The sequence below is a fragment of the Stomoxys calcitrans genome, chromosome 2, assembly GCF_963082655.1.
Source record: "Stomoxys calcitrans chromosome 2, idStoCalc2.1, whole genome shotgun sequence".
NCBI lineage: Eukaryota > Metazoa > Arthropoda > Insecta > Diptera > Muscidae > Stomoxys > Stomoxys calcitrans.
The window spans coordinates 117,595,007-117,620,276 of record NC_081553.1 but is presented as its reverse complement, the minus strand read 5'-3'; the positions used below and the strand labels follow the sequence as shown (position 1 = coordinate 117,620,276).

The following is a 25,270-nucleotide window of genomic DNA, read 5'->3' as shown; positions in this document are numbered from 1 at the left end:
GGCCGGCTGTCAACAGTTGTTCGCGTGAGACCACCTTATTAAATACCCCTTGTTACCCGCCTTTAATGGTCCCGGACTTAATAATCAGGGACTTAATGGTCATCTCTGGCTGAATAATTTAAAGGTTGTCTCACGCGAACAGATGTTAACGCCCGACAAAATTTGACGGTATAAAGATGTCAGATTTTTGTTTCCATTCTCTTTGTTATTATCTTCTTTCTCGCATATTCTCTTCTCATGTACACGCACTTTCAGCACACGTATTCAGCCATGATGCTGTTGTAGCAGTGTGTTGTACACTGAGGCGACGGCCCTTGCCGATAAAGACTTCATCTATCAATCCGGTACGTACAACCAATCGGCTGCCATGGGTCTACTTATACCGCAAGGTGATCTCAGGCAAACAGCTGTTAACAGCCGGCCAGGTTTGACGGTATTAAGATGTCAGATTGGCATTCTCTTTGTTGTCATCTTCTTTCTCCCATATACTCTGTTCATGTTCGCACACGTATACACACACGCACACAAATTTCTTAATGTGTGTGCTGGCAAACCGTTGATCAGCATGATGGCAAAATGGCGGATTGTACCATATGATTTGTAGTTGTTGTACAAATGAGACCACCTGTTATATACAGCATGCTTATACAGCAACAAACAAGTAATTATAAATTGAAAGACATGTCTCAAAGTGAAAACAACCCACAATACTAGTGCACTGTGCGACGATTTCCGATTAACACATGTAATCGATAACTATTGTATCCATAGTCGATTTGTTAATCACAAAGTTTTTTACTCATTGTTATTTTATTACCTTCAGAGAGGACGGTTTAAATTTTCTGTGGATTATTATTTTTTTTAAACAATCGCGGAGCAAAATTTTGTACGTGTAAAATTAAACGGGCGAAAAACGCATATTACAAAATTCTCTGTATTTCTTTTGTGAGGAGAGGTAGACAGATTTTTTCAAGTTCCAAGCAAATTAAAACAAAACGTAAGTAAACATAAGACCAAAGGAAAGTGTTATAAAAGAAGCAGATGACAAAGGCAGCATAAAAACTCCATTTTGTTTTAATCAAGGAATTGAAAGCTTATATTTTATTGCATTGCATTATTTTTAATTGTTGTATATGTGAGTATCTATTTTAAGTTTTGTAATTCGTACATGGTGGTTTGCCCCTGGTGGGTAATTGCTTTTTTGTCGCATATGCCGGAAATAATGTAAAATATTGAGAAATTTCATTTCCGCATTAAAAAGTGTTTTGTTAGCAATTGAAAATTTGGTTCCTCATGAAATATGTATGCTTAGGTGTATTTTTTTTCTTTCATTTGCGGGGTTCATTGTCTTCACAGTAGTTGATTTTTGCAGCAAAGCATTGCTTGTCTGTTGCGATCTCGCTTGTAGCTCCCAAGACAAGCCTTTAATAGCAGCTACACTTGAGATCTCATAGCATATACCGTGCCAAAAAATTATCTTGCTGTTCCATCTAGCCTTTTTTTGTTCTTCAGATAGTAGCATCATCTGCTTTTAATTTTTTTTTCATTTACTGCTACGTGCTTATTTCGAAATGATTATGTTCTAGGTTTACACCAACCAATCATTCATTCATTCAGCCATTCATCCCATCTATACATACGTCCACATTCGATGTGCATGCGAGTGATACATCAAAATCCACTTGTGTCACCTTGATTGCCTTCTGTCGTCGTCGTCGGTTCATTCGACGTTTGCGAAGGTTGCCTCAGTACGTTGTTCTTTAGGTTTGCCACCGCCGTCTTTTGTCTCTGAATTTTGCGATCAAAAAACAAAACATATTTACACGAACAAAATCGAATTATTTCGTTGGTTGATTATTTGTTTTTAGTACAAATATCACGTACAGCTTCAATATTTTGGCTCTTTGTAAATCATTTAAAAATTTTAAGTATTTCCATTATACTAGATGCCTGTTTAACACAGCAGTTTCGACAGAGGTAGCTAAAGTACATTTTGTACCCTTCTGCGAAGCTGTTTCCCCTACCCTACAAGTACTGAGATAACATGTTTTTTTCAGTTGTGCTGCTTAAGAATTAATCGAAAATCCCATTTGCTTTTTTTTACTTCCGCCTGTATTTTGCTAAATTGGTTATTGTAATTAGTCTTTAATTATTTTGCGAACTGTTTAATTTGGCAGCGTTACTTAATCCCCCTTTAATCGACAGTTATTTTTAACTTTATGTCTCGGAAGAAGGTGTTATTTCCTTTGTAGACTATGCGATCTAAAGAAATGGCGACACAAAATACAATTTTAGTAATAAAACCTTTAACTTCGTTTTCACAGGCGGACATACTAACCTACGGGTCACGGTAGCCACCTGGTAAATAGTTCTCCTTTTCTCAAAGAATTGACTTGCATGTCGATAGAGCAAACCCACACATTCCAGTTCCCCCGGTATGTGCAGTCCTTGAAGCTTTACATTTCTGTGCGGGAATGTTGTAAAGGTTAGCATAGTGTCATAAGACGCTTCTTGAACAAAAAAACTCTTAACTTGTCAGCAGTGATCGCGCCTATTTATATAGCCTCGATGTCCTTAAGCATTAGATTAGGTTAGGTTGGGTTTCAGGGCACTTCCGTTGCTAGCTGCTCTTCTCGGAGACGTTAGGTCCATAGTGTTCACACTAGAAGAGAGAATAAAAATACAGATAGAGCTCTACCATGGTACAGTGGACGTTTCACGGTTTGAGCTGAAGGGAAAACTAACGCACAATCAGGCGAGAACTTTTTCTTCTCGTCGCAATTACTTGGCTGTGTCACAAAAGCTGCTAGACCATTTTCGACCACTCGTCATAACAGAACCTGCATATCTAATGTTACAATGTTCAGTCAGGACTCTTGTAAGCTTTACCAAGTCGTGCTTCCCCGGCGCCAGCGATTTCTTCATATCTCTTGCAGCAAAATAAGCCACAAATTCGTTGAGATAAATGTTAAACCTATCGAAGATGTCAACAATAGGTGGGATGCCATGATCGTACAATCGTTCACATATGGATGGAGGATAGGGAGAGGTTTAACCGTGCCGGAGATATGACCCCGCCTAAAAGAAATCACAGTTTCACTCTATGGCGTTTCGACTTCTTATTCCTAATTTTCAGAAACGGCTGGCGCAGGCCTGTCTGGGGGACATTGTTGTTATACCCTCCGCCATAGAATGGGGGTATACTAATTTCCCCATTCTGTTTGTAACACCTCGAAATATTAGTCTAAGACCTCATAAAGTATATATATTCTTGATCGTCATAGCATTTTATGTCGATGGAACAAATATTCTGTCGTAGCCAATTAAAGAGAAAGAGGTTTCTTTTTAGTGTAGGTCGGTTGGGATTGTAAATGGGCCATATCGGTCCATATTTTGATATAGCTGCCATATAAGCCGATCTTGGATCTTGACTTCTTGGGCCACTAGAAGGCGCAGTTCTTATCCGATTTGGCTGGAATTGTGCATGAGGTGTTTTGTTATGACTTTTCAACAGCTATGCTAAGTATGGTTCAAATCGGTCCATAATCTGATATAGCTGCCACAAAAACCGATCTGGGGTCTTGACCCACTAGAGGGCGCAATTATTATCCCATTCAGCTGAAATTTTGCATGAGATGTCTTGTTTTCAACAGCTATGCTAAGTATGGTTCAAATCGGTCCATTACCTGGTATAGCTGCCATATAAACCGTTCTTGGGCCTCTACAGAAAGCAATTCCTATCCGATTTGGCTGAAATTTTGCATGCCGTGTTTTGTTATAACTTCCAACAACTGTGTTAAGAATGGTTCAAACCGGTCAATAGCCTCATATAGCTGCCATATAAACCGATCTGAGGTCTTGACTACTTGAGTCACAAGAGGGCGCAATTATTATCCGTTTTGGTTGAAATTTTGTACAACGGTTTCTCCCATGACCTTCAACAAATGTGTCGAATATGGTCTGAATCGATTTATAGCCTAATACAGCTCCCATAAAACCAACCTCTTCTTCAGGCCCTAAAGGGCACAATTCTTACTAGATTTGGCTGAAATTTTACACAGTGACTTCTACTACGGTCTCCAATATTTAATTCAATTATGGTCCGTAATGAATCATATACCCAACAACCCGCCTTGTCATCGAGCATCATAGGCAATCAGTATTTCTCCAAGCGCCCGTGCTGCCTGGCCTCTCAATGAGACTTTCCGTTCAATACCGCTAACAGATGTTGTTCTTGTTGTTGTTGTAGCAGTGTGTTATACACAGAGGCGGCAGCCCTTGCCGATGAAGAACTTCATCGGGTCAATCCGGTGCGTACAACCGGCTGTCATGGGATATTGTAGCTACTCCGTATGGAGCCTTCCACTATCTGCAAACTCGTGACAGCAATGAAAACCACCCAGATCGGACCTTAATGTTCCAGCCAGTGTGGTGCTCGCATCTATCCCGTGCCGGGTGTCGAATGCCAGACCATCCTCTCACATGGCCTGGGATGATTGAAGACGCGGCTATGCAGTCTTTGAAATCCATGCTCCAACGAGGCTCGGGAGATATAGTACCTCAAGTTTCTTGGCTACTGGCCAGAGAAGGGATATCGACCAATATGACGCTTCCTTACTCGGATCTTTTTCAGGCTTTAGTAGCAGCATCACTCTGCTCATCTTCCAGGCATGGGGTACTTTAAGAGTGATCAAAGACACGTTGAAGACATTTATAAGGTACTCAACCTCAGGTAGATCCATCTTCGCCAAAACACTTTCCCTTGAGGCATATATTGGGGGTTTTACAGTGGCTGCCCAGCAGGCTCTTAACATAATTTTTTGTGATAGTTCAAATTTTTTGGATACAAATACTAATTTGGATACGAATATTTCATTATGGAACTGGGAGCAAACTTCTTACATATCAATGAGTGCTGTCCGATTTAAGTTCAATAACAAAGGACCTCCTTTTCATAGCCGAGTCCAAACAGCACATCGTGTTACCTCTTCATATATTCGTTAGAGTTAACATAGAGCTCTAAAGTTTTGCACAGAGGTCTATTTGAGAGTAATAAAGAACAAATTGGAGTATGATCCAAATCGGTCTATAACCTGATATAACTCCCATATAAACCGATCTCCCGATTTAACTTCTTGAGCCTCCAGAGGCATCAATTATAACCAGATTTGTCTAAAATTGTGTATGATGATTGTATTTCGCATCTCAACCACTACCACAAGTATAGCCCAAATTGGTTTATAACCTGATGTAGGCCCATATAAACCGATCTCCCTACTTAACATCTTGAGCCTCCAGAGTTGGAAATTATAGTCCGATTGGGCTGAAATTTTGCACAAATACTTCTGCTACGAGTCTTATTAACTACGGCGTTTTTAAAAATGATGGTAAGAGGGAACAGACACTACCCACTACCCGCAACAACAAAAAGACATTTTGTCAGCATATTTTCATATAAAGACGAAAATGAAAATATTTTTTCCATTTCATATTTTCATTGAAAGAAAATCGAGCCCCACTTTTAGATGGAGCTCCTTAATAAGCCGATATTCTAATTTGATAAACAGTTTAGTTTAGTATTCTTCTTTTCTTTAATTGGCTATGACAGAACATTTGTTCCACTAGCCAAACGTAGAATAGCGTTCCAAACGCCTTGATCTTCTACGGTCATTCTAAAATCTCTGACACCAAGTTTCGAGGTGTCTCCCACCACTTGATTTTCCCATCGGGCTTTTGGTTGTTGCTGTTGTTGTAGTAGCAGTGTGTGGTAAACTGAGGCGGGCTTTTGGTATTCACGGTTTGCCTGTACCACCGTATTTGCTTTCAAAAAATTTCTTTGCTGGGGCTCTTCATCCAGTCTGACAACATGACCTGACCAATGCAACCGTTGTATTTTGACGTGTTTAACTATGCTATCGTCGTCATACAGCTCGTGGTTCATACGTCGCCTATATTCTCTAATGACACAAACTGGTCCATATATTTTAAGAAGAATCTTTCTCTCAAATACTCTAAACACTGCCTCATCTGCATTCACAAGCACCCATGCCTCAGAACTAAATAACAATACGAGTAGTATGTGTCTTGTATAGTCAAATTTTCGTCTGTCGAGAGGTGGCCTTGTTTCTAAACTGCTTACTTAATCCAAAGTAGCATCTGTTTGCCAGTATTTTTCTTCGCTTTATCTTAAAACTGGTGTCATTCCTTTCGGTTATGACACAGTAAGGGCAAGAAAATATAAGTGAAGTTTGTTGGATACTCGTAGCTCCTCTATAAACCGATAATTTGTTATTTCTTCCAATTCGACCTAAATGGGGTCGAAATTAATCAACAATCTTAACCTGATTTTGCACCAGATTCGGCACCTTTTTTCTGAAGTTGTGAGTTTCTATTATTTTACCTACTGTTTCACACAAGACCCCTAGGAAGGGTCCCATGGCAGACGGCTGTACGTACCGGATTGGCCCGATGGAGTTTTTCATCGGCAAGGGCTGCCGCCTCAGTGTACAACACACTGCTAGAACAACAACCCCTAGGAAGACTGCTAGTCTATTTATAAATAGCTTATGAGTGATATCGTTCTAAAATTCTGAATCATGTTATGATCTTCACTACCTGTTTACTTTTCTTTGAATTCATATCAGCTGCGTAAACTACAAAAAGTCTTTATGCTACTTATTAATTTTGAATTTTTGATTATTTTTCTATATCACCACTTGTATATTAATATCTTGGTTTAAGACAGGCACTTCATTTTCATTGAATCTTATCGCCATAATTCTGACAATAAGTTTGACCATTGTTTTTGTTTATAAACAAAAACAAAATAAACTTGTTTACTTATTTCATTTTATGTTTTGGTTACTTTTTCGCCTTTTTTCTCGTATACATTTCTACCTACATACTGCATTGAGCTAATTTGCTGCAAGAACGTAATAACTCGAAATTGCTTCAGCAGATTCAAGAAATTTTAATTTGGAATTATGATAAATGCTTGGGAGTCATCCTCCATAAGGGTTAGCTTCTTTGTCGTTGATGCTGAACGCCTGATTTAGAATTCTGAAAAGAGCATCAAAAACAAACAGTAGTGGTCGGTGTAGTGGTCATTTATGCTGGCAAAATTGTTGAGGGTTTCAGTCATGTACAATTTTTTGTTATGTTTTATTGCTCTGCCGTCCGAATTTGGCTATAAAAAAGCAGAACCTTATCGTTGAGGAACTTGTATTGAAATTTACTACTGACATGAGAGAAGTTTTCCTGTTGATAATGAAATTTAAGTGAGAAAATTAGCATTGTGTGGGAATATTACTAAAGATTTGGAATCTTTCCTCTAATATTAAGACTATCTTCTACAATATTATATAAAAATGAAATTGTTGCGCTTTGTTTGTTTATTATACCCTCCACCATAGGATGGGGGTATTCTAATTTCATCATTTTGTTTGTAACACCTCGAAATATGCGTCTGAGAACCCATAAAGTATAAATATTCTTGATCGTCATGTCATTTTAAGTCGATCTAGCCATGTCCATCCGTCTGTCTGTCGAAAGCACGCTAACTTTCGAAGGAGTAAAGCTAGCCGCTTGAAATTTTGCACAAATAATTTTTATTAGTGTAGGTCGCTTGGGATTGTAAATGGGCCATCGGTCCATGTTTTGATATAGCTGCCGTATAAACCGCTCTTGGGTCTTGACTTCTTGATCCCCTAGAGGTCGCAATTTTTATCCGATTTGATTGAAAATTTGCACGTAGTGTTTTGGTATCACTTCCCAACTGTGCTAAGTATGGTTCAAATCGGGCAATGTTTTGATACAGCTGCCATATAAACCGATCTTAGATCTTGATTTCTTGAGCCTCTAGAGGCCGCAACAATTTTCGTCCGATTTGACATTGAAACATTGCACGTAGTGTTTTGGTATCATTTCCAACAACTGTGTTAAGTATGATTCTAATCGGTTCATAATCTGGTATAGCTGTCATATAAACCGATCTTGGATCTTGACTTCTTGAGCCCATAGTGCGCGCAATCCAATTTGGCTGAAATTTTGCATGAGGTGTTTTGTTATGACTTCCAAAAACTGTGCCAAGTATGGCGCAAATCGGTACATAAACTGATATAGCTGCCATATAAACCGATCTGGGATCTTTGGCCCCTAGAGGGCGAAATTCTTATCCGATTTGGAAGACATTTTGTACAACGGCTTCTCTCATGACCTTCAACATACGTGTCTAATATGGTCTAAATCGATCTATAGATTGATACAGATCCCTTATAAACTGATCTCCCGATTTTGCTTCTTGGGCCCCTACAAAGCGCAATTCTTATCCTAATGAACTGAAATATTACACAATGACTTCTACAATGTTCAGCATTCATTTATGGTCCGAATCGGACTATAACTTGATATAGCTCCAATAGCACAACAGTTCTTATTCAATATTCTTTCTTTGCCTAAAAAGAGATGCTGCACATAGAACTCGACAAATGCGATCCACCGTGGAGGCTATATAAGATTCGGGCCGGCCGAACTTGACACGCTCTTAATTGTGTGTTTGTTTGTTTGTCTGTTCCGTATAGACTCAAAAACGGCTGAACCGATTTTCATGAAATGTTCACAGATGGTAGAGGTTGAGCCCCCTCAACCTACATAGGGTACTACATTTTTGATATCCGAAGGGGAGGATCCGCCCTCCCCCTTACCACCATTTTCAAAAACGCCAAATCTCGGAGATGGTTGCACCATTTTAAGCGAAATTTTGTATGCCACTTAACGATACCCCAAAAACGCGAAATTGGTATAAAATATTGGGGTCAAATAACCTGGGGGGACGCCCCATCTCAAAACCCAACCGAACGGACAAGCCTACCGATTGGGACAATATGGGTATCAAACGAAAGAGAGAGAGTATTTAAGAGTAGAGTACGAAAAAAAAAGTCACACTAAGTGTCGGGGGGAGGGGTCCGCCACCCCCAAAAATAGCACCCAACGGGACACTTTTATAGCTTTGGGCAATATGGGTATCAAATGAAAGGTATTTAAAAGTACCTCCCCACCCCCCAAAATACCCCCACACGAACAAGTTTACCGATTGGGACAGTATGGATATCAAACGAAAGGTATTTAAGAGTTGAGTACGAACTTCTTACTGAAATTTCGCCCAAAAGTGTTCGTGGGGGACCTCCTCCCCCAAAAAACACCCCAACAGGACTCTTTCACCGCTTTGCGCAATATGGGTATCAAATGAAAGGTATTTAAAAGTAGAGTACAAATTTGACATAAAAATTTATTCTTTGGTGTCTAAGGGCAATCCATCTCCCCCTATCCTACCCAAAAAAAGGAATTAAAAATAATATATGAAGGTCGATCAGGATAGAATAGGACAGCATAAAAGGTCTTTGGTAGTTGAGTACACACTTTATCGCCAAATTCGGAGGGATAGATCCACCTCCCCCTATCTTACCATAAAAAGGAATTAAAAATAATATTTGAAGGCTGATCAGGATAGAATAGGACAGCATAAAAGGTCTTTGGCAGTAGAGTACACTCTTTATACCCAAATTGGGATAGGCACAGAAGGACTTACGGATCTTTAAAAATTTGGTATCCCAAGTGGTAGCTTTGAAATATGATTATGAATGTAGATAACAAAAAAACAACAAAAATTAATTAGTGTTCATCTGAAAGAGAACCGTTGTCCTGAATATCTTGATAGCCACCTTCAAAATGCTTGACATTATGGGGCTCAAATAAAATCTACCATGATGCTGATATTATTATCAGGGTCCGCCCCCTAAACTCCTTCTTTCAAACCGGCCATGTTTGCCTACTATGGCAATAAATAAAAGGTATTTGATAGTAAAACACGAATTTGATATCCAATTTGAGGCCAAGTGTTTGGGCGTCGTCTCACCCCTTAAACTCCCCCTAAACCAATGGCAATTGCGGCTCAAATAAAAGAAATTTGAGAGAAGAGTAGGATTCTGATATTTTTAAGGATTTAATGAGTGGGTAGCCGCCCCACCCTACATACACCTCAAACTGGACATATTTGTGGAATATGCCAAAGAGGGGCTCAAATATGGTTTTTGGGAGTAGATTATGAATCTGATATCCACTTACGGGGCAAACCAAAATCTATTTCAAAAACACCAGATCACGGAAATGGGTGGGGTGATTTTGGTATTCTTATTTAAGGTGAATATCGAGGATGGCCGCCCCACCTGCAAATCCCTCCACATGGATATATAAACCAATAATGGCAATTTGGGGCTCAAATGAAAGGTATTTCAGACTACCACGAATCTGGTATATGGGGGTCCACCTACCCCCATACCGGACATATTTACCGACCACAGCAATATAAGGTACAAATGGAAGATATTAGGGAGTAGAGCACCAACAGCATCCTCGTGCCAGTATAAGGCACAGATAAAATAAGAGAGTGAAAGAAGGCGCATCGGAGCGGACCCTGTCCAGCTAGTAGATATATATACAATCATTACTTTTCTTTAGATGTCTAAAGCATTCAGGTCGGATACCATACCTAAACCATTCCTGTCTCTACCACTTATTTTGGCTTAATACCCTCTTGCTGCAAATTCACGATTTGTACTTAAATGAATGAACCCCACACACTGACTTATTCATTTATTTTCGTTTTTTTGTTTTGTTGCGATTCTTCTACACAACATATTAGTCATCCAACCCACCTACCTATCCGCATCCATTCGTTGCCATCATCGTACTCTTGATGGTCGTTCAGTCGGTCTTTCGCACTTGTTAACGTGAATACGCGCAGGTCATTGGAAAAAAATACAAAAATAGATTTTCTCTTTCGCATTTTGTTGTCTTGTTTTTGTTTGGCTGTCGCTTTCATCAGCCCTACCGTACGTTGCAAAAGAAATCATTTCGATTATAAAAAAAATACAGAGAGAAATTCTTAAGTATTGAAAAAGCAGTCAAACTGCCAACACTCGCTTGCAAGGCAAACGGAGAAACATTCGTCTTGTATTTCGGCAAAGTTAAAGATTTGAGAGGAATATAACAACACTTGAGGTGCCAAATAAATTCGGCGTAGTTGGAATATTATTGTTTTCTTTAAATGTAAAATACAAAAACCGTAAAAACTTTCTAATAAAAATGTATTAAATGCTGTGCATTGATTCCCCAACACTAAGTTTGATAAGTGATTTATATTTTGCCATTTTAATCTCATTATAGATTTGTTACGAAAATGATGATGAAAATACCCTCAAGCGATTGGTCCGACCAATTCGAGCAGTATATTATAGAAGAGGAATCAGACAATGATTTGGATGATGAGCCAGATTTTTCCGAATATTTGTGGATGGAAAATGAGGAGGAATTTGATAAAACGGTAAGAAATTAAAAAGGGTATTCCATTGTTATCACCATTGCAGTTGGGCCTATGTAAGGGAAGCGACCCAGTAGCTAGTCAACAACAACTCTGCAAATATGCGGCTAAAACAACAGCAATACATTCTTTCGCGTTTCTTCTTTGGTTAGAGGACTTTAGGTGTGATGTCTTCAAGGACCGTGCGTTGGGATGTTGTATTTGAATCGCATTAATAGCGAAAACGCATCTATGATACAATTACCACATTGACAACGCTCGACAACCCTGTCTATTAGCTGTACTTTTACCAATTCATTACTCATTACTCCTCTTAACATTTGAATAATGTTAATGTATCGTTCCTGCAGTTAAACTGCAATGGACTGCGAGGCAAGATTGATGAGATTGTGGATTTTATGAGTCGGAAGAGCATATCGGTCGCAGCGATCCAGGAGACAAAGCTGACTAACACCTGCAGCTTGCACAGTTGTCACGGCTACAATGTGCTACGTAAGGATCGCTCAAGGAATGGAGGTGGGGGATTGGCCTTCGTTATACACCATTCCGTGCAGTATAGACCTATCTCGCCTGCGCTTGACGCTAGTGACCCATACATGGAATGTATGGGGGTAGCAGTCAAGTCTGGTACTGCCGAGATAGAGATATACAACGTGTATATACCGCCGGTTGGCAGCTGTGTCCCGATTAATGGCCAGGCCTACAGCCCCGACATAAGTGGGTTGCTATCTGGCCATAGTCGTCTGGTTCTGGGGGATTTCAATGCACATCACTCGTCATGGCATTCTCCCCTAGGCAACGACCAGCGTGGCATAGCTTTGGCAGAGCAGATAGATAGCTCCACGTTTTGCACGGTGAATGAGGATGCCCCCACTAGGATTACGAGGAGGTGCAGCAGCTCGCCAGACATCTCAATCGCATCCCCTGATCTCCTGAGTGACGTATCCTGGCAAGCCGTCATCTCTTTGGGGTCAGACCACCTCCCCATAATCCTCACCATCGACCGACCACCCGACTTCATAACCTCTGAGCGCCGAACGTTCATCAACTATAAGAAGGCCAATTGGACTGGCTTCAGAGAGTATACCAATCGCCGCTTCAATGAACTGCCACCCCCCTCTGATGTGCTTGTGGCCGAGAGGAAATTCCGAGACATCATCAACGCAGCAGCCGCTCGCTTTATACCAGCCGGTCGAATACCGCAAGTGCGACCCAATTTCCCGGCGCAAGCAGTGGTACTCGCAGACGAGCGTGATGGGATTCGTGCTATGGACCCCGCTAACCCCAGAATCAGCGAGCTGAATCTGGAAATAAACAGGGTAGTCAACGAACATAAGCGGAATTTGTGGCTGGAACACTTGGAGCAATGTAACTTAGGCACCGGTGCAGGCAAATTGTGGGCCACTGTTAAGTCTCTCTCGAACCCCGGTAGACGGGACGACAGGACCTCAGTCACTTTTGGCGAGTTAACCGTGACTGATCCGAAGAGATGCGCCAGGTTGTTCAACCGTCAATTTATCGTGCATCCCGAGAGAGACAGGGCAAGGAGGAGAGCCATTCGCCGTATTCGTGGTCTCCGAGCCGATGAACAGCCATCACAATTTACAGTGGGCGAAGTTACAAATGTCATCCGTGGCGCCAAATCTTCCAAGGCGTTGGGCCCCGACGGAATCTCTACATTGATGCTGAAGAATCTGGATTTACCTGGAGTTGAGTACCTTACCACTGTCCTTAACCTGTCATTGAACACTCTTATAGTTCCCGATGTCTGGAAAATGGGCAGAGTGATCCCGCTACTGAAGCCTGGTAAAGACCCGAGTTTGGGGGAGTCGTACAGACCGATCTCCCTTCTCTCACCAGTGGCTAAGACGCTTGAGGCATTACTCCTCCCGAGCCTCGTAGGAGAATTTCCATTCGCCGAGCATCAACACGGATTTCGGAGACTGCACAGCACAACAACAGCTTTGCATGCCATCACCACACACATTTGCCGTGGCTTCAATCAACCCAGGCCATGTGATAGGACGGTCCTCGTGGCATTGGACCTATCGAAGGCATTCGACACGGTCAGCCATGCCAAATTATTTGAGGACATCGCCAACACGTCCCTCCAGCCAGGCCTTAAACGTTGGGTCGCGAATTATCTGTGTGGCCGCCAGTCATTTGTGGAATTTAGGGATAAGAAGTCAAAACACCGTAGAGTGAAACAGGGAGTTCCCCAAGGCGGGGTGATATCTCCGGCTCTGTTTAACCTCTACCTTTCCTCCATCCCACCTCCTCCAGACGGCATAGAGATCGTATCATATGCGGACGACTGTACGATCTTGGCATCAGGCCCCCCACCCATTGATGACATCTGCGATAGGCTGAACGTCTACCTCAACGAGCTTGCCTCATATTTCGCTGCAAGAAATCTGAAGATATCCGCCACCAAATCTTCAGCCACACTGTTCACTACAAATACGCGTGAGGTGAATTCTGAGCTGACTGTGATGGTCGATGGGGAATTGATTCCGACCATCAAGTGTCCCAAAATACTTGGCGTCACATTTGACAGCTCCTACACCTTCTCCCCACATGCCACAGCAATCTGCAATAAAGTCAAAAGTAGAAACAAGGTCCTCAAGTCACTCGCCGGCAGCACTTGGGGTGCAGACAAAGAAACCTTGTTGACCACGTACAAAGCAATTGGCCGGTCTGTGGTAAGTTATGCAGCGCCAGTGTGGTCACGTCAGCTTTGTGACACGCAGTGGAATGATATTCAGATCTGTCAGAATGCCGCCCTCCGAACTGCGACGGGCTGCCTCCTTAGTTCTCATGTGGACCACCTCCACCAGGAGACAAAGATCCTGCCAGTGCGAAGACATAACTACATGCTGTCTAAGCAATACCTTTTGGGCTGTTATCGCAGAAATCATCCAAATCATCATCTTGTGGATAGATACCCACCGCCCAGAAGCCTTAAGGTAGATCTACATGATCTAGAGCGTGAGGTCCAGCGCTACAAGAGAGAACCTCTAGATCAAGCGGCATATCAAGCGGGTCTGAACAACATTCATGCAGACACGGTAGCAGGCGCGTTAACTGGCTACCGGGTGAATGTAGTCCTTGGAGTACGACCGCCACCCATTGCACCCGAAGAAATCGACCTCCCCCGGCAAACCAGAGTGATTCTGGCTCAATTACGTTCCGGCAGATGCAGCCGCCTCAATTCCCACAGAGCTAGGATTGATGCCGACGTGCAAGATGTATGTCCCGACTGTAACCAGGGACCGCACGATACACGTCACCTGTTTAACTGCCCGGCCAGACCCACTCGACTCAGACCCAGATCCCTGTGGACGCACCCCATCTTAGTCGCGGAGTTCCTGGGTCTTGACACTCAACAGAATCAAGCAGACGAAAGATAGTACACAATAAACTGCTACAACAACAACAACAACATTTGAATAAAAGATTCCCCTGAATACATAACTATTCCGCTATATTGCAAATTTTGCCCATGAATATTCCACTATGGAACAGGGGCAAACTTCTCACATATCAATGAGTGCAGTCTGATTCAAGTTTAAGCTCAATGATAAGAGGCCTCCTTTTTAAACCCGAGTCCGAACGGCATGCCGCAATGCAACACCTCTTTGGAGCGAAGTTTTACATAGTACCTCACAAATGTTGCTAGCATTAGGAGGGGAAAGCCACCGCAGAAAATTTTTTTATGGTCTCGCCAGGATTCGAACCCAAGCGTTCAGCGTCATAGGCGGACATGCTAACCTCTGCGCTACGGGGGCCTCCTCCTCTATATTAGCTGAATCTTGTTTATTCAACTAATTTAAATGATTAAATTATTTTGAGAATTTTGCCTAAAATGTCTGGGCTGAAATATAATTACAATAAGAAAGACGCACCATCTGAGAAGATCATTCTCCTTTCCTTTATCGGCCATCAAGGCAAAAGATTTTTCCGAAAAACAAGGGCCTTTTGCTGTTACTAGTCCACGGCGGGAGCAAAAAACTAAAATTTTAGTTGCCGGCCCCATTTTTGTTTATTTTGCTCTATTGAAAACCCCCCTTTTTTCTGCCCTTTTTAGAAAGAGGACTAAAAACTCCTTTAAAATTAAAATATTCTACAAAAATGTTCGCCGGAAAATTCTACTATAGTCCCCTGAATGCATCAAACCTCAAAGCTTAACATAAACGCCGGAAATCAGTGAATTGGAGTGAGTAAAGGCCTTCTTAGGCTCAAGAACTCAAATCAAGAGATTGGTTTTTAGCTATATCTTGAGAGTCATAGCAGAAGTCTTTGTGCAAAACTTCACCCAAATCTGATAATATTGTAATTGTACCCTCTGGAGGCTCAAGATATTAAATCAGGAGATCGGTTTATATGGGAGCTATATCAGTTTATAGACCGATTTGGTCCATACTTGTGGTAGTTGTTGTTGTAGCCACATGTCTATATGTGGAGGTGGCGATCCTCATCTAGCTCCTATAGGTGAGCAAACTCGTTCCGGTCCAAAGAACCGATCGCGAGTCAGCCAAATCGGATAATAATTGCGACCTCCAGGAGTTCAAGAAGTCAAATCGGAAGATCAGAACATTATGGCCATTGGTTATTTAAGTCGCCTAGTCACATCGAGCATCATAGATCATAGCTTTTTTGGGCTTCAGACCGTTTATCGGCAGATCGGTCTATATGGTAGCTATATCTAAATATAGTCCGATCTGAGCCATATTGGGTTCAGATTTCGGGAAGCCTTAAAGTACTCACTGTTTCAAATTTCAGCGAAATCGGGTAAAAAATAAAGCATTTATGGGCATTACACCCTTTATCGGCAGATCAGTCTATATAGCAGCTATATCCAAATATGGTCCATGTGTCTGTCCGTCCATTTGTTGTAATCACTCAACAGCCTTCAAAAATTGAGATATTGAGCTTAAATTTTGCACAGAAACGTATTTTTGATGCACGCTGGTTAAGTTCTTGAACGGGCCAAATCGGACCATATTTGGATCGTCTTAAAATTTTATATATGCTTTTGATATTTCAATGTGTTGCAAACGGAATGACTAAATGAAAGTACCCCCTATCTTACGGTAGTGGGTATAAAAATTATTGATTCAATTAATTTTTTAATTGAAAATTTCATTCAGTATTGTAATTAAAAAATATATCAGAATCAATTAAAAAGTTATTGAATCGATTAATTTTTTTCATTGAAAGTGACAAACATTTCAATCACGACCGTAATTTAAAAATGTTCAGATTCAATAAAAATATAATTGAATTAAATAATTTTTTAATTGAAAATTGTCAAAATTTTAATCACGATCGTATTTAAAAAAAAATGGATTCTATTAAAAATGATTGATGTAATTAATTTTTTAATTGAAAAAAAATTTTATTTTTAATTAAATATTCATTTGAACATTTGTTACATTATTTTTACATGTATGACCATTCTATAACCTCATACAATGATGAATAAATAGGATTCAGCCCACTCAAACTTAACTTGCTCTTACTGGGTTTTTTACTTTTTATTTGCAATTTTATCATAATCTTCATTCGAGATGCATGTTCCCTTGACTAATTATTTCATTCTTTTCCAGGAACTTCAACGCCTCGAAGATGAAGATTTAATGAAGGAATGTTTGGACGCTATGCTCGATGATGAGCTAGAGGAACAAATCAATGAATGGGAAAAGGTGAAAAACGATGAACTGAATGCAGCTCTCTCCTCACTGGCTGTCAGTGAATGGAATGTGGCCAATTCATTATTGAACCCCTTGGCCGCAGAGTTTATACCACAGAGTCATCTAATTATTGATCTGGGATCATCATAAACCCCCACCCTATTTCGGTGACTGTTAAACGATGGAACAAATGTAAGAGGAAACGTATCTTGAATATTTTTTCTTTAAGTAGTGAAACGATCTCCTCATCCTGCGTTCACTAAACTTGAATTTAAAAACATACTTAAAAAATACCAAAAAAAACACAAAAAAAGAACAAAAACAATACTTGCTGTTGCCATGCAATGGATGGTATTTCATATGAAAGCGTTTTCGACACCATGGATGAGCATAACATTTTCAAACAAAGAAGAAAATGTTCATTGTGCATTCGTTTAAAAAAAGCTTTTCAAATTACTAAAAAAAAACTAAAACGACAACAAGTTAAGACTTGAATAAAAAAAAAACAATAAAATAAAAAAAATCTAGCGGAAAAATAAAAACAAAAAAAAAAAATGCTCCAAAAAAAGTTAAAAACTTAAAACGAAAAAGAAATTACAATATTTTACGCTTTCAAGCATGGCGCCGCCCTTCGACGACTGCCTGCCAATTTCATTTTGTGTTTATTTCTCCATTAACCACCATATGAGAATTTCTTAACTTTGCTGTCATTGAAAAGAAAAGAGGCCACCGATCTGTTGAAACATTTGTGCATATATATTTTTTTTGTTTCTAAAATAACTCATACATATTTTTGTTTAATATAAAGAAAACTATTTTTCTATTGTGATATTTATACAACATTAAGTTAAAACAAAAAATCCAGCTTCTCGAAGTTTTTCTTTTATTAACTTCACATCAACAATTGTAAAAAAAGAAAAGAGTTTTTCTTTTAAGGATTTCCTACTCATGTCTTGTTTTATATTTAAAACTTTGCACATCTTTTAAGATTAGTCCTAATTTTAAACATGGCAGTTTTAGTTGTTTAGTTTTTTGTATGGCTTCCAGATTTCGTCATTTTTTTTTTATTTTATTTTCATCTCTCGCCCATTCCTAAATTTAGAATGAAGCTTCTGTTAAATTAGATGTACTTTTCTGTTATATTTTTTTAAATTGTTATTTTGTGTAATATTTTAAGTTATTTTTTGTGTTTAAAATATGAAACCAACTCGAAACCTTCCTAATACAAACTAGTTTAAACAAAATCCTGTAAAATTATTTGTAATTACAAAAAAAAAAAAAAAAACTAAAAAAAAAAAACAATAACGAATCATAATAAAATAAAATTATTAAGATAATTTAAAGAAATCTACTAAATGTAAATGTTAGCTATAGTCTTTGTAGATTATCTCCTATAATTTTGTTTCAATTATCTAAAAGTGAAAGAAGAAAAAAAACACATTATTCTTTAAATTTCCTTTATGTGTGATATAAAAAATATGAAAAAAAACAAACAAAAAAGTTAAAAAACTTTAAAAAATGCAATAAAAAGTATTACTTTTACAAATATCATCAATCCAATATATTTGTGTTATTTCATTAATAGTACGGTGTCTCGCTGGCAGCGTAAACATACTCAGGGGGGATAGGGAGGGGTGAAATGCCGATGGCGATATCTTATATATAAAAATCAATTTGTGTCTGTTTGTAGCTTTGTTGGTTTGTGTGTTCCTTATAGACTCAGAAACGGCTGTACCGATTTTCTTGAAATTTTCACAGTGTGTGCATAATGATTCTGTGATGAAAATAGGGTACTGCATTTGTATACCCACCACCGAAGGATGGGGGTATATTCATTTTGTCATTCCGTTTGCAACACATCGATATATCCATTTCCGACCCTATAAAGTATATATATCCTTGATCATCGTAAAAATCTAAGACGATCTAGACATGTCCGTCCGTCTGTCTGCTGAAATCACGCTACATTCTTTAAAAAAAGAGATATTGAGCTGAAACTTTACACAAATCCTTTTTTTAGGGTACTGCATTTTTATGCCCACAACCGAAGGATGGGGGTATTTTCATTTTGTCATTCCGTTTGCAACACATCGAAATATCCATTTCCGACCCTATAAAGTATATATATTCTTGAACAGCGTAAAAATCTAAGACGATCTGTTGAAATCACGCTACAGTCTTTAAAAATTGAGATATTGAGCTGAAACTTTGGACAAATCCTTTTTTTAGGGTACTGCATTTTTATGCCCACAACCGAAGGATGGGGGTATTTTCATTTTGTCATTCCATTTGCAACACATCGAAATATCCATTTCCGACCCTATAAAGTATATATATTCTTGATCAGCGTAAAAATCTAAGACGATCTAGACATGTCCGTCTGTTGAAATCACGCTACAGTCGTTAAAATAGAGATATTGAGCTGAAACTTTGCACAGATTCTTTTTTTGTCCATAAGCAGGTTAAGTTCAAAGATGGGCTATATCGGACTATATCTTGATATAGCCCCCCATATAGACCGATCCGCCGATTTAGGGTCTTATGCCAATAAAAGCCACATTTATTCTCCGATTTTGCTGAAATTTGGGATAGTGAACTGTGTTAAGCCCTTCGACATCCTTTTGTCAGATCAGTCCAGATTTGGATATAGCTGTCATACAGACCGATACACCGATTTAGGGTCTCAGGCCCATAAAAGCCACATTTATTATCCGATTTTGCCACAATTGGGACAACATTCTTCTTCAATTTAACCTAGATCGGTCCAGGTTTGGATATAGCTGCCATATAGACCGATCTCTCGATTTAAAGCTTTGGCCCCATAAATGGCGCATTTATTGTCCGATATCGCCGAAATTTGGGACAGTGAGTTGTGTTAGGCCCTTCGACATCCTTCGTCAATTTGGCCCAGATCCGTCCAGATTTGGTTATAGCTGCCATATAGACCGATCCTCTGATTTAGGGTCTTAGGCCCATAAGCCACATTTATTATCGGATTTTGCTGAAAGTTGGAACAATGAGTTGTGTTAGGCCCTTCAAAATCTTTCTTTGATTTGGCACAGATCGGATCAGATTTGGATATAGCTGCCATATAAATCGATCCCTCGATTTAAGGTTTTGGGCCCATAAAAGGCGCATTTATTGTCCGATATCGCCGAAATTTGGGACAGTGAGTTAAGTAAAGCCCCTTGACATACTTCTGCAATATGGCACAGATCGGTCCAGATTGGGATATAGCTCTCATATAGACTGATCTCTGGGTTTTAGGTGTTGGGGCCATAAAAAGCGCATTTATTGTCCGATGTTGCCGAAATTTGGGACAATAAGTTGTGTTAGGCCCTTCGACATCCTTCTTCAATTTGGCTCAGATCAGTCCAGATTGGGATATAGCTGCCATATAGGTATTAGGCCCATAAAAGGCGCATTTATTGTCCGATGCCGCCGAAATTTGACACAGTGACTTATTTTAGGCTTTTCGACATCCAGTTGTATATGGTTCAGATCGGTTTATTTTTGGATATAGCTACTAAAAAGGCCAATATTTTGTTATATACAAACAATGACTTGTACTTATTAGTATTTGGTCCAAATCGGAACATATTTCGATATAACTGCTATGGGACATAAGGTATGCAATTTTCACCGGATTTTGATGAAAGGTAGTTTACATACATATATACCCGAGGTGGTGGGTATTCAAAGTTCGGCCCGGCCGAACTTAACGTCTTTTTACTTGTTTAACTTTGCAGTGAAGTGAAAAAGTATGTACTGTCCATTATATAGCGTTTTTTGTGCCAAAAAATTTTTTCAAACATGAAATAAATCTAAGGATACTCGATTTTTGCATTTCTAGTATCATCCCGATTATAGGGGCATCGCCTGTACGAGGAATTGAAGCGTAAGAGCTTAGTACAAATTTGCAAAGTGAAGCCATGGGTAGACCATCAAAATATGCACAATAAAGATAACCGTGAAGCAATATTTTTTTCAATTGTGGAATACTTGTGATGGTGTGCAGCGTCAAGCGATTCTTGCAAGTGTGACTACAACAATATAGTAACTAGATTTATAAACAAATTTCATTTCAATAAATTTAACTAATTATCCAAGCTTTTGGCTTTATTTTTCTTTTTTATAAATGTAATGAAAACAAAAAAAATTATTATTAATTTTATAAAATTTCGCGATTTGGGTTATCATAAGGAGGCAATCGAAATATCGCTTAAATCTGGACACCCATTTCCGATATAAAAACATTTTAAAAATTAGTGTAAGTGGAAGGGCCTGCCCATTTCGAAAATTAAATTTCTTGGCTTAACCTTGTTTAGTGAACCCTGGCAGGTACGCAGTTCAAATGAAATTTTCTTTGCGGTACAGGGTGACACAATAGGCATTGGTTTTAATAACTTCATGCGATATGAAATAAAGTTATTTGCACATTAAAACGATTTATTACAGCACATATGTACTTTATTAGCCAGAAATTATTAAAAAATTTGGTCAAAATTATAAATCGATGTGTGTCGCCATCTTGTATTCTACACAACCAAGCTACAACGAAAGTAGCCGGGAAAAATGTGTGTTTTCAACTATGGAAAACGAATATAGTTGTTGTTGTTGTAGCAGTTTATTGTGTACTATCTTTCGTCTGCTTGATTCTGTTGAGTGTCAAGACCCAGGAACTCCGCGACTAAGATGGGGTGCGTCCACAGGGATCTGGGTCTGAGTCGAGTGGGTCTGGCCGGGCAGTTAAACAGGTGACGTGTATCGTGCGGTCCCTGGTTACAGTCGGGACATACATCTTGCACGTCGGCATCAATCCTAGCTCTGTGGGAATTGAGGCGGCTGCATCTGCCGGAACGTAATTGAGCCAGAATCACTCTGGTTTGCCGGGGGAGGTCGATTTCTTCGGGTGCAATGGGTGGCGGTCGTTCTCCAAGGACTACATTCACTCGGTAGCCAGTTAACGCGTCTGCTACCGTGTCTGCATGAATGTTGTTCAGACCCGCTTGATATGCCGCTTGATCTAGAGGTTCTCTCTTGTAGCGCTGGACCTCACGCTCTAGATCATGTAGATCTACCTTAAGGCTTCTGGGCGGTGGGTATCTATCCACAAGATGATGATTTGGATGATTTCTGCGATAACAGCCCAAAAGGTATTGCTTAGACAGCATGTAGTTATGTCTTCGCACTGGTAGGATCTTTGTCTCCTGGTGGAGGTGGTCCACATGAGAACTAAGGAGGCAGCCCGTCGCAGTTCGGAGGGCGGCATTCTGACAGATCTGAATATTATTCCACTGCGTGTCACAAAGCTGACGTGACCACACTGGCGCTGCATAACTTACCACAGACCGGCCAATTGCTTTGTACGTGGTCAACAAGGTTTCTTTGTCTGCACCCCAAGTGCTGCCAGCGAGTGACTTGAGGACCTTGTTTCTACTTTTGACTTTATTGCAGATTGCTGTGGCATGTGGGGAGAAAGTGTAGGAGCTGTCAAATGTGACGCCAAGTATTTTGGGACACTTGATGGTCGGAATCAATTCTCCATCGACCATCACAGTCAGCTCAGAATTCACCTCACGCGTATTTGTAGTGAACAGTGTGGCTGAAGATTTGGTGGCGGATATCTTCAGATTTCTTGCAGCGAAATATGAGGCAAGCTCGTTGAGGTAGACGTTCAACCTATCGCAGATGTCATCAATGGGTGGGGGGCCTGATGCCAAGATCGTGCAATCCCATGGCAGCCGGTTGTACGTACCGGATTGACCCGATGGAATCTTCATCGGCAAGGGCTGCCGCCTCAGTGTACGTGTTCGTCTTTTTTCGTCATGGGAGAGGCACATCCCGGAGTGCCTTCTCCGTATGCTTTTGGTCCGTGCCGGGATTGAAAAGAACCCCGGACCCTGGTTCTGTTCCGTTTGCCAGAACCGCCTTCATCATCGGTCAGTGTCGGTGAGGTGTAACAGGTGCTTGGAGTGGGTACATTTCCGTTCTTGCTCTGGCCTAACTTCGCTACGGGAGTATAGTCATACTGGCTATGTCGCTAGGTGCTGTGCGAACATAGCCAGCAGTGGGTCACAAGCGTCGCCGTCGTCGCCTTCGGCGTCCTCGTCGTCGGACTATGTGACCCCCCCGACCTCTCCCGTACGGCAATTTATGCAAAGACAGCACCCTAGCCCTACTATTGCCAGGCCAGTGTCGGGAAATGTATCGTTCCTGCAGTTAAACTGCAATGGACTGCGAGGCAAGATTGATGAGATTGTAGATTTTATGAGTCGGAAGAGCATATCGGTCGCAGCGATCCAGGAGACAAAGCTGACTAACACCTGCAGCTTGCACAGTTGTCACGGCTACAATGTGCTACGTAAGGATCGCTCAAGGAATGGAGGTGGGGGATTGGCCTTCGTTATACACCATTCCGTGCAGTATAGACCTATCTCGCCTGCGCTTGACGCTAGTGACCCATACATGGAATGTATGGGGGTAGCAGTCAGGTCTGGTACTGCCGAGATAGAGATATACAACGTGTACATACCGCCGGTTGGCAGCTGTGCCCCGATTAATGGCCAGGCCTACAGCCCCGACATAAGTGGGTTGCTATCTGGCCATGGTCGTCTGGTTCTGGGGGATTTCAATGCACATCACTCGTCATGGCATTCTCCCCTAGGCAACGACCAGCGTGGCATAGCTTTGGCAGAGCAGATAGATAGCTCCACGTTTTGCACGGTGAATGAGGATGCCCCCACTAGGATTACGAGGAGGTGCAGCAGCTCGCCAGACATCTCAATCGCATCCCCTGATCTCCTGAGTGACGTATCCTGGCAAGCCGTCATCTCTTTGGGGTCAGACCACCTCCCCATAATCCTCACCATCGACCGACCACCCGACTTCATAACCTCTGAGCGCCGAACGTTCATCAACTACAAGAAGGCCAATTGGACTGGCTTCAGAGAGTATACCAATCGCCGCTTCGATGAACTGCCACCCCCCTCTGATGTGCTTGTGGCCGAGAGGAAATTCCGAGACATCATCAACGCAGCAGCCGCTCGCTTTATACCAGCCGGTCGAATACCGCAAGTGCGACCCAATTTCCCGGCGCAAGCAGTGGTACTCGCAGACGAGCGTGATGGGATTCGTGCTATGGACCCCGCTAACCCCAGAATCAGCGAGCTGAATCTGGAAATAAACAGGGTAGTCAACGAACATAAGCGGAATTTGTGGCTGGAACACTTGGAGCAATGTAACTTAGGCACCGGTGCAGGCAAATTGTGGGCCACTGTTAAGTCTCTCTCGAACCCCGGTAGACGGGACGACAGGACCTCAGTCACTTTTGGCGAGTTAACCGTGACTGATCCGAAGAGATGCGCCAGGTTGTTCAACCGTCAATTTATCGTGCATCCCGAGAGAGACAGGGCAAGGAGGAGAGCCATTCGCCGTATTCGTGGTCTCCGAGCCGATGAACAGCCATCACAATTTACCGTGGGCGAAGTTACGAATGTCATCCGTGGCGCCAAATCTTCCAAGGCGTTGGGCCCCGACGGAATCTCTACATTGATGCTGAAGAATCTGGATTTACCTGGAGTTGAGTACCTTACCACTGTCCTTAACGAATATAGTAATAGCCTTTAGTTGCAAATGTAATTAAATGCTCACGCACAGAGTTGAAACAACTCTGTTTCATCATAGTTGCTTTTGTTGTGTGGCTTTGTTTGACTTTTGTTTGTGTTATACCACGTTTACACTAGAGCCCAAATGCAATAGATTTGAGGTAATCTTCGAAACCCGTTAACACTACGATTCAAGTGATTTGCATTTGTCAACAGGGAAACAACCATGGCGAAACAATTAAAGGTGGTGTTATTTGTACAACAACCACAAATCATATGGTGAAATCCACCATTTGGCCATCAAGCTGATCGACGTTTTGCCTACACACACAAAGAAATTTGTGTGCGCGTGTGTATACGTGTGCGTACATGAGCAGAGAATATGCGAAAAAGAATATAACAACAATGAGAATACCAAAAAAAATCTGACATCTTAATACCGTCAAACTGGCCGGCTGTTTTCAGCTGTTCGCGTGAGACCACCTTTATTAATTCACCTTGAGTGTAAACGTGGTTTTATTTAGGTTGGCATTCAAGTACTTGCTTTTTGACAGCAATAACCGCTTTGCTACTGACTACTTCTGTGCCAAACA

At 40.9% G+C, this 25,270-nt stretch overlaps 1 protein-coding gene across 4 annotated transcripts; it reads left to right on the top strand.

Annotated features, from left to right (window-relative positions):
- Positions 1–807: 807 nt before the first annotated feature.
- On the top strand, positions 808–18,246 carry LOC106084045 (polyadenylate-binding protein-interacting protein 2B). Of its 4 annotated transcripts, none has more exons than XM_013247472.2 (3): positions 808–997; positions 11,224–11,380; positions 16,987–18,246. In XM_013247472.2, exons 2-3 carry the CDS (start codon positions 11,237–11,239, stop codon positions 17,218–17,220), a joined length of 378 nt encoding a protein of 125 aa, XP_013102926.1. In that variant the 5' UTR covers positions 808–997; positions 11,224–11,236; the 3' UTR covers positions 17,221–18,246. The 4 variants fall into 4 exon arrangements, with proteins under 4 accessions (XP_013102926.1, XP_013102927.1, XP_013102928.1 ...); XM_013247473.2 differs by lacking the exon at positions 808–997 and adding an exon at positions 10,800–11,144; XM_013247474.2 differs by lacking the exon at positions 808–997 and adding an exon at positions 10,801–11,058.
- The last annotated feature ends 7,024 nt before the right edge of the window (positions 18,247–25,270 follow it).

What these genes read in the sequence shown, in the direction of transcription:
- LOC106084045 (XM_013247472.2), top strand. Translation starts at nt 11,237, where the DNA reads ATGATGATGAAAATACCCTCAAGCGATTGGTCCGACCAATTCGAGCAG. An exon ending in AGGAGGAATTTGATAAAACG is followed by an intron (nt 11,381 to 16,986) that starts GTAAGAAATTAA and finishes ATTCTTTTCCAG; the next exon opens with GAACTTCAACGCCTCGAAGA.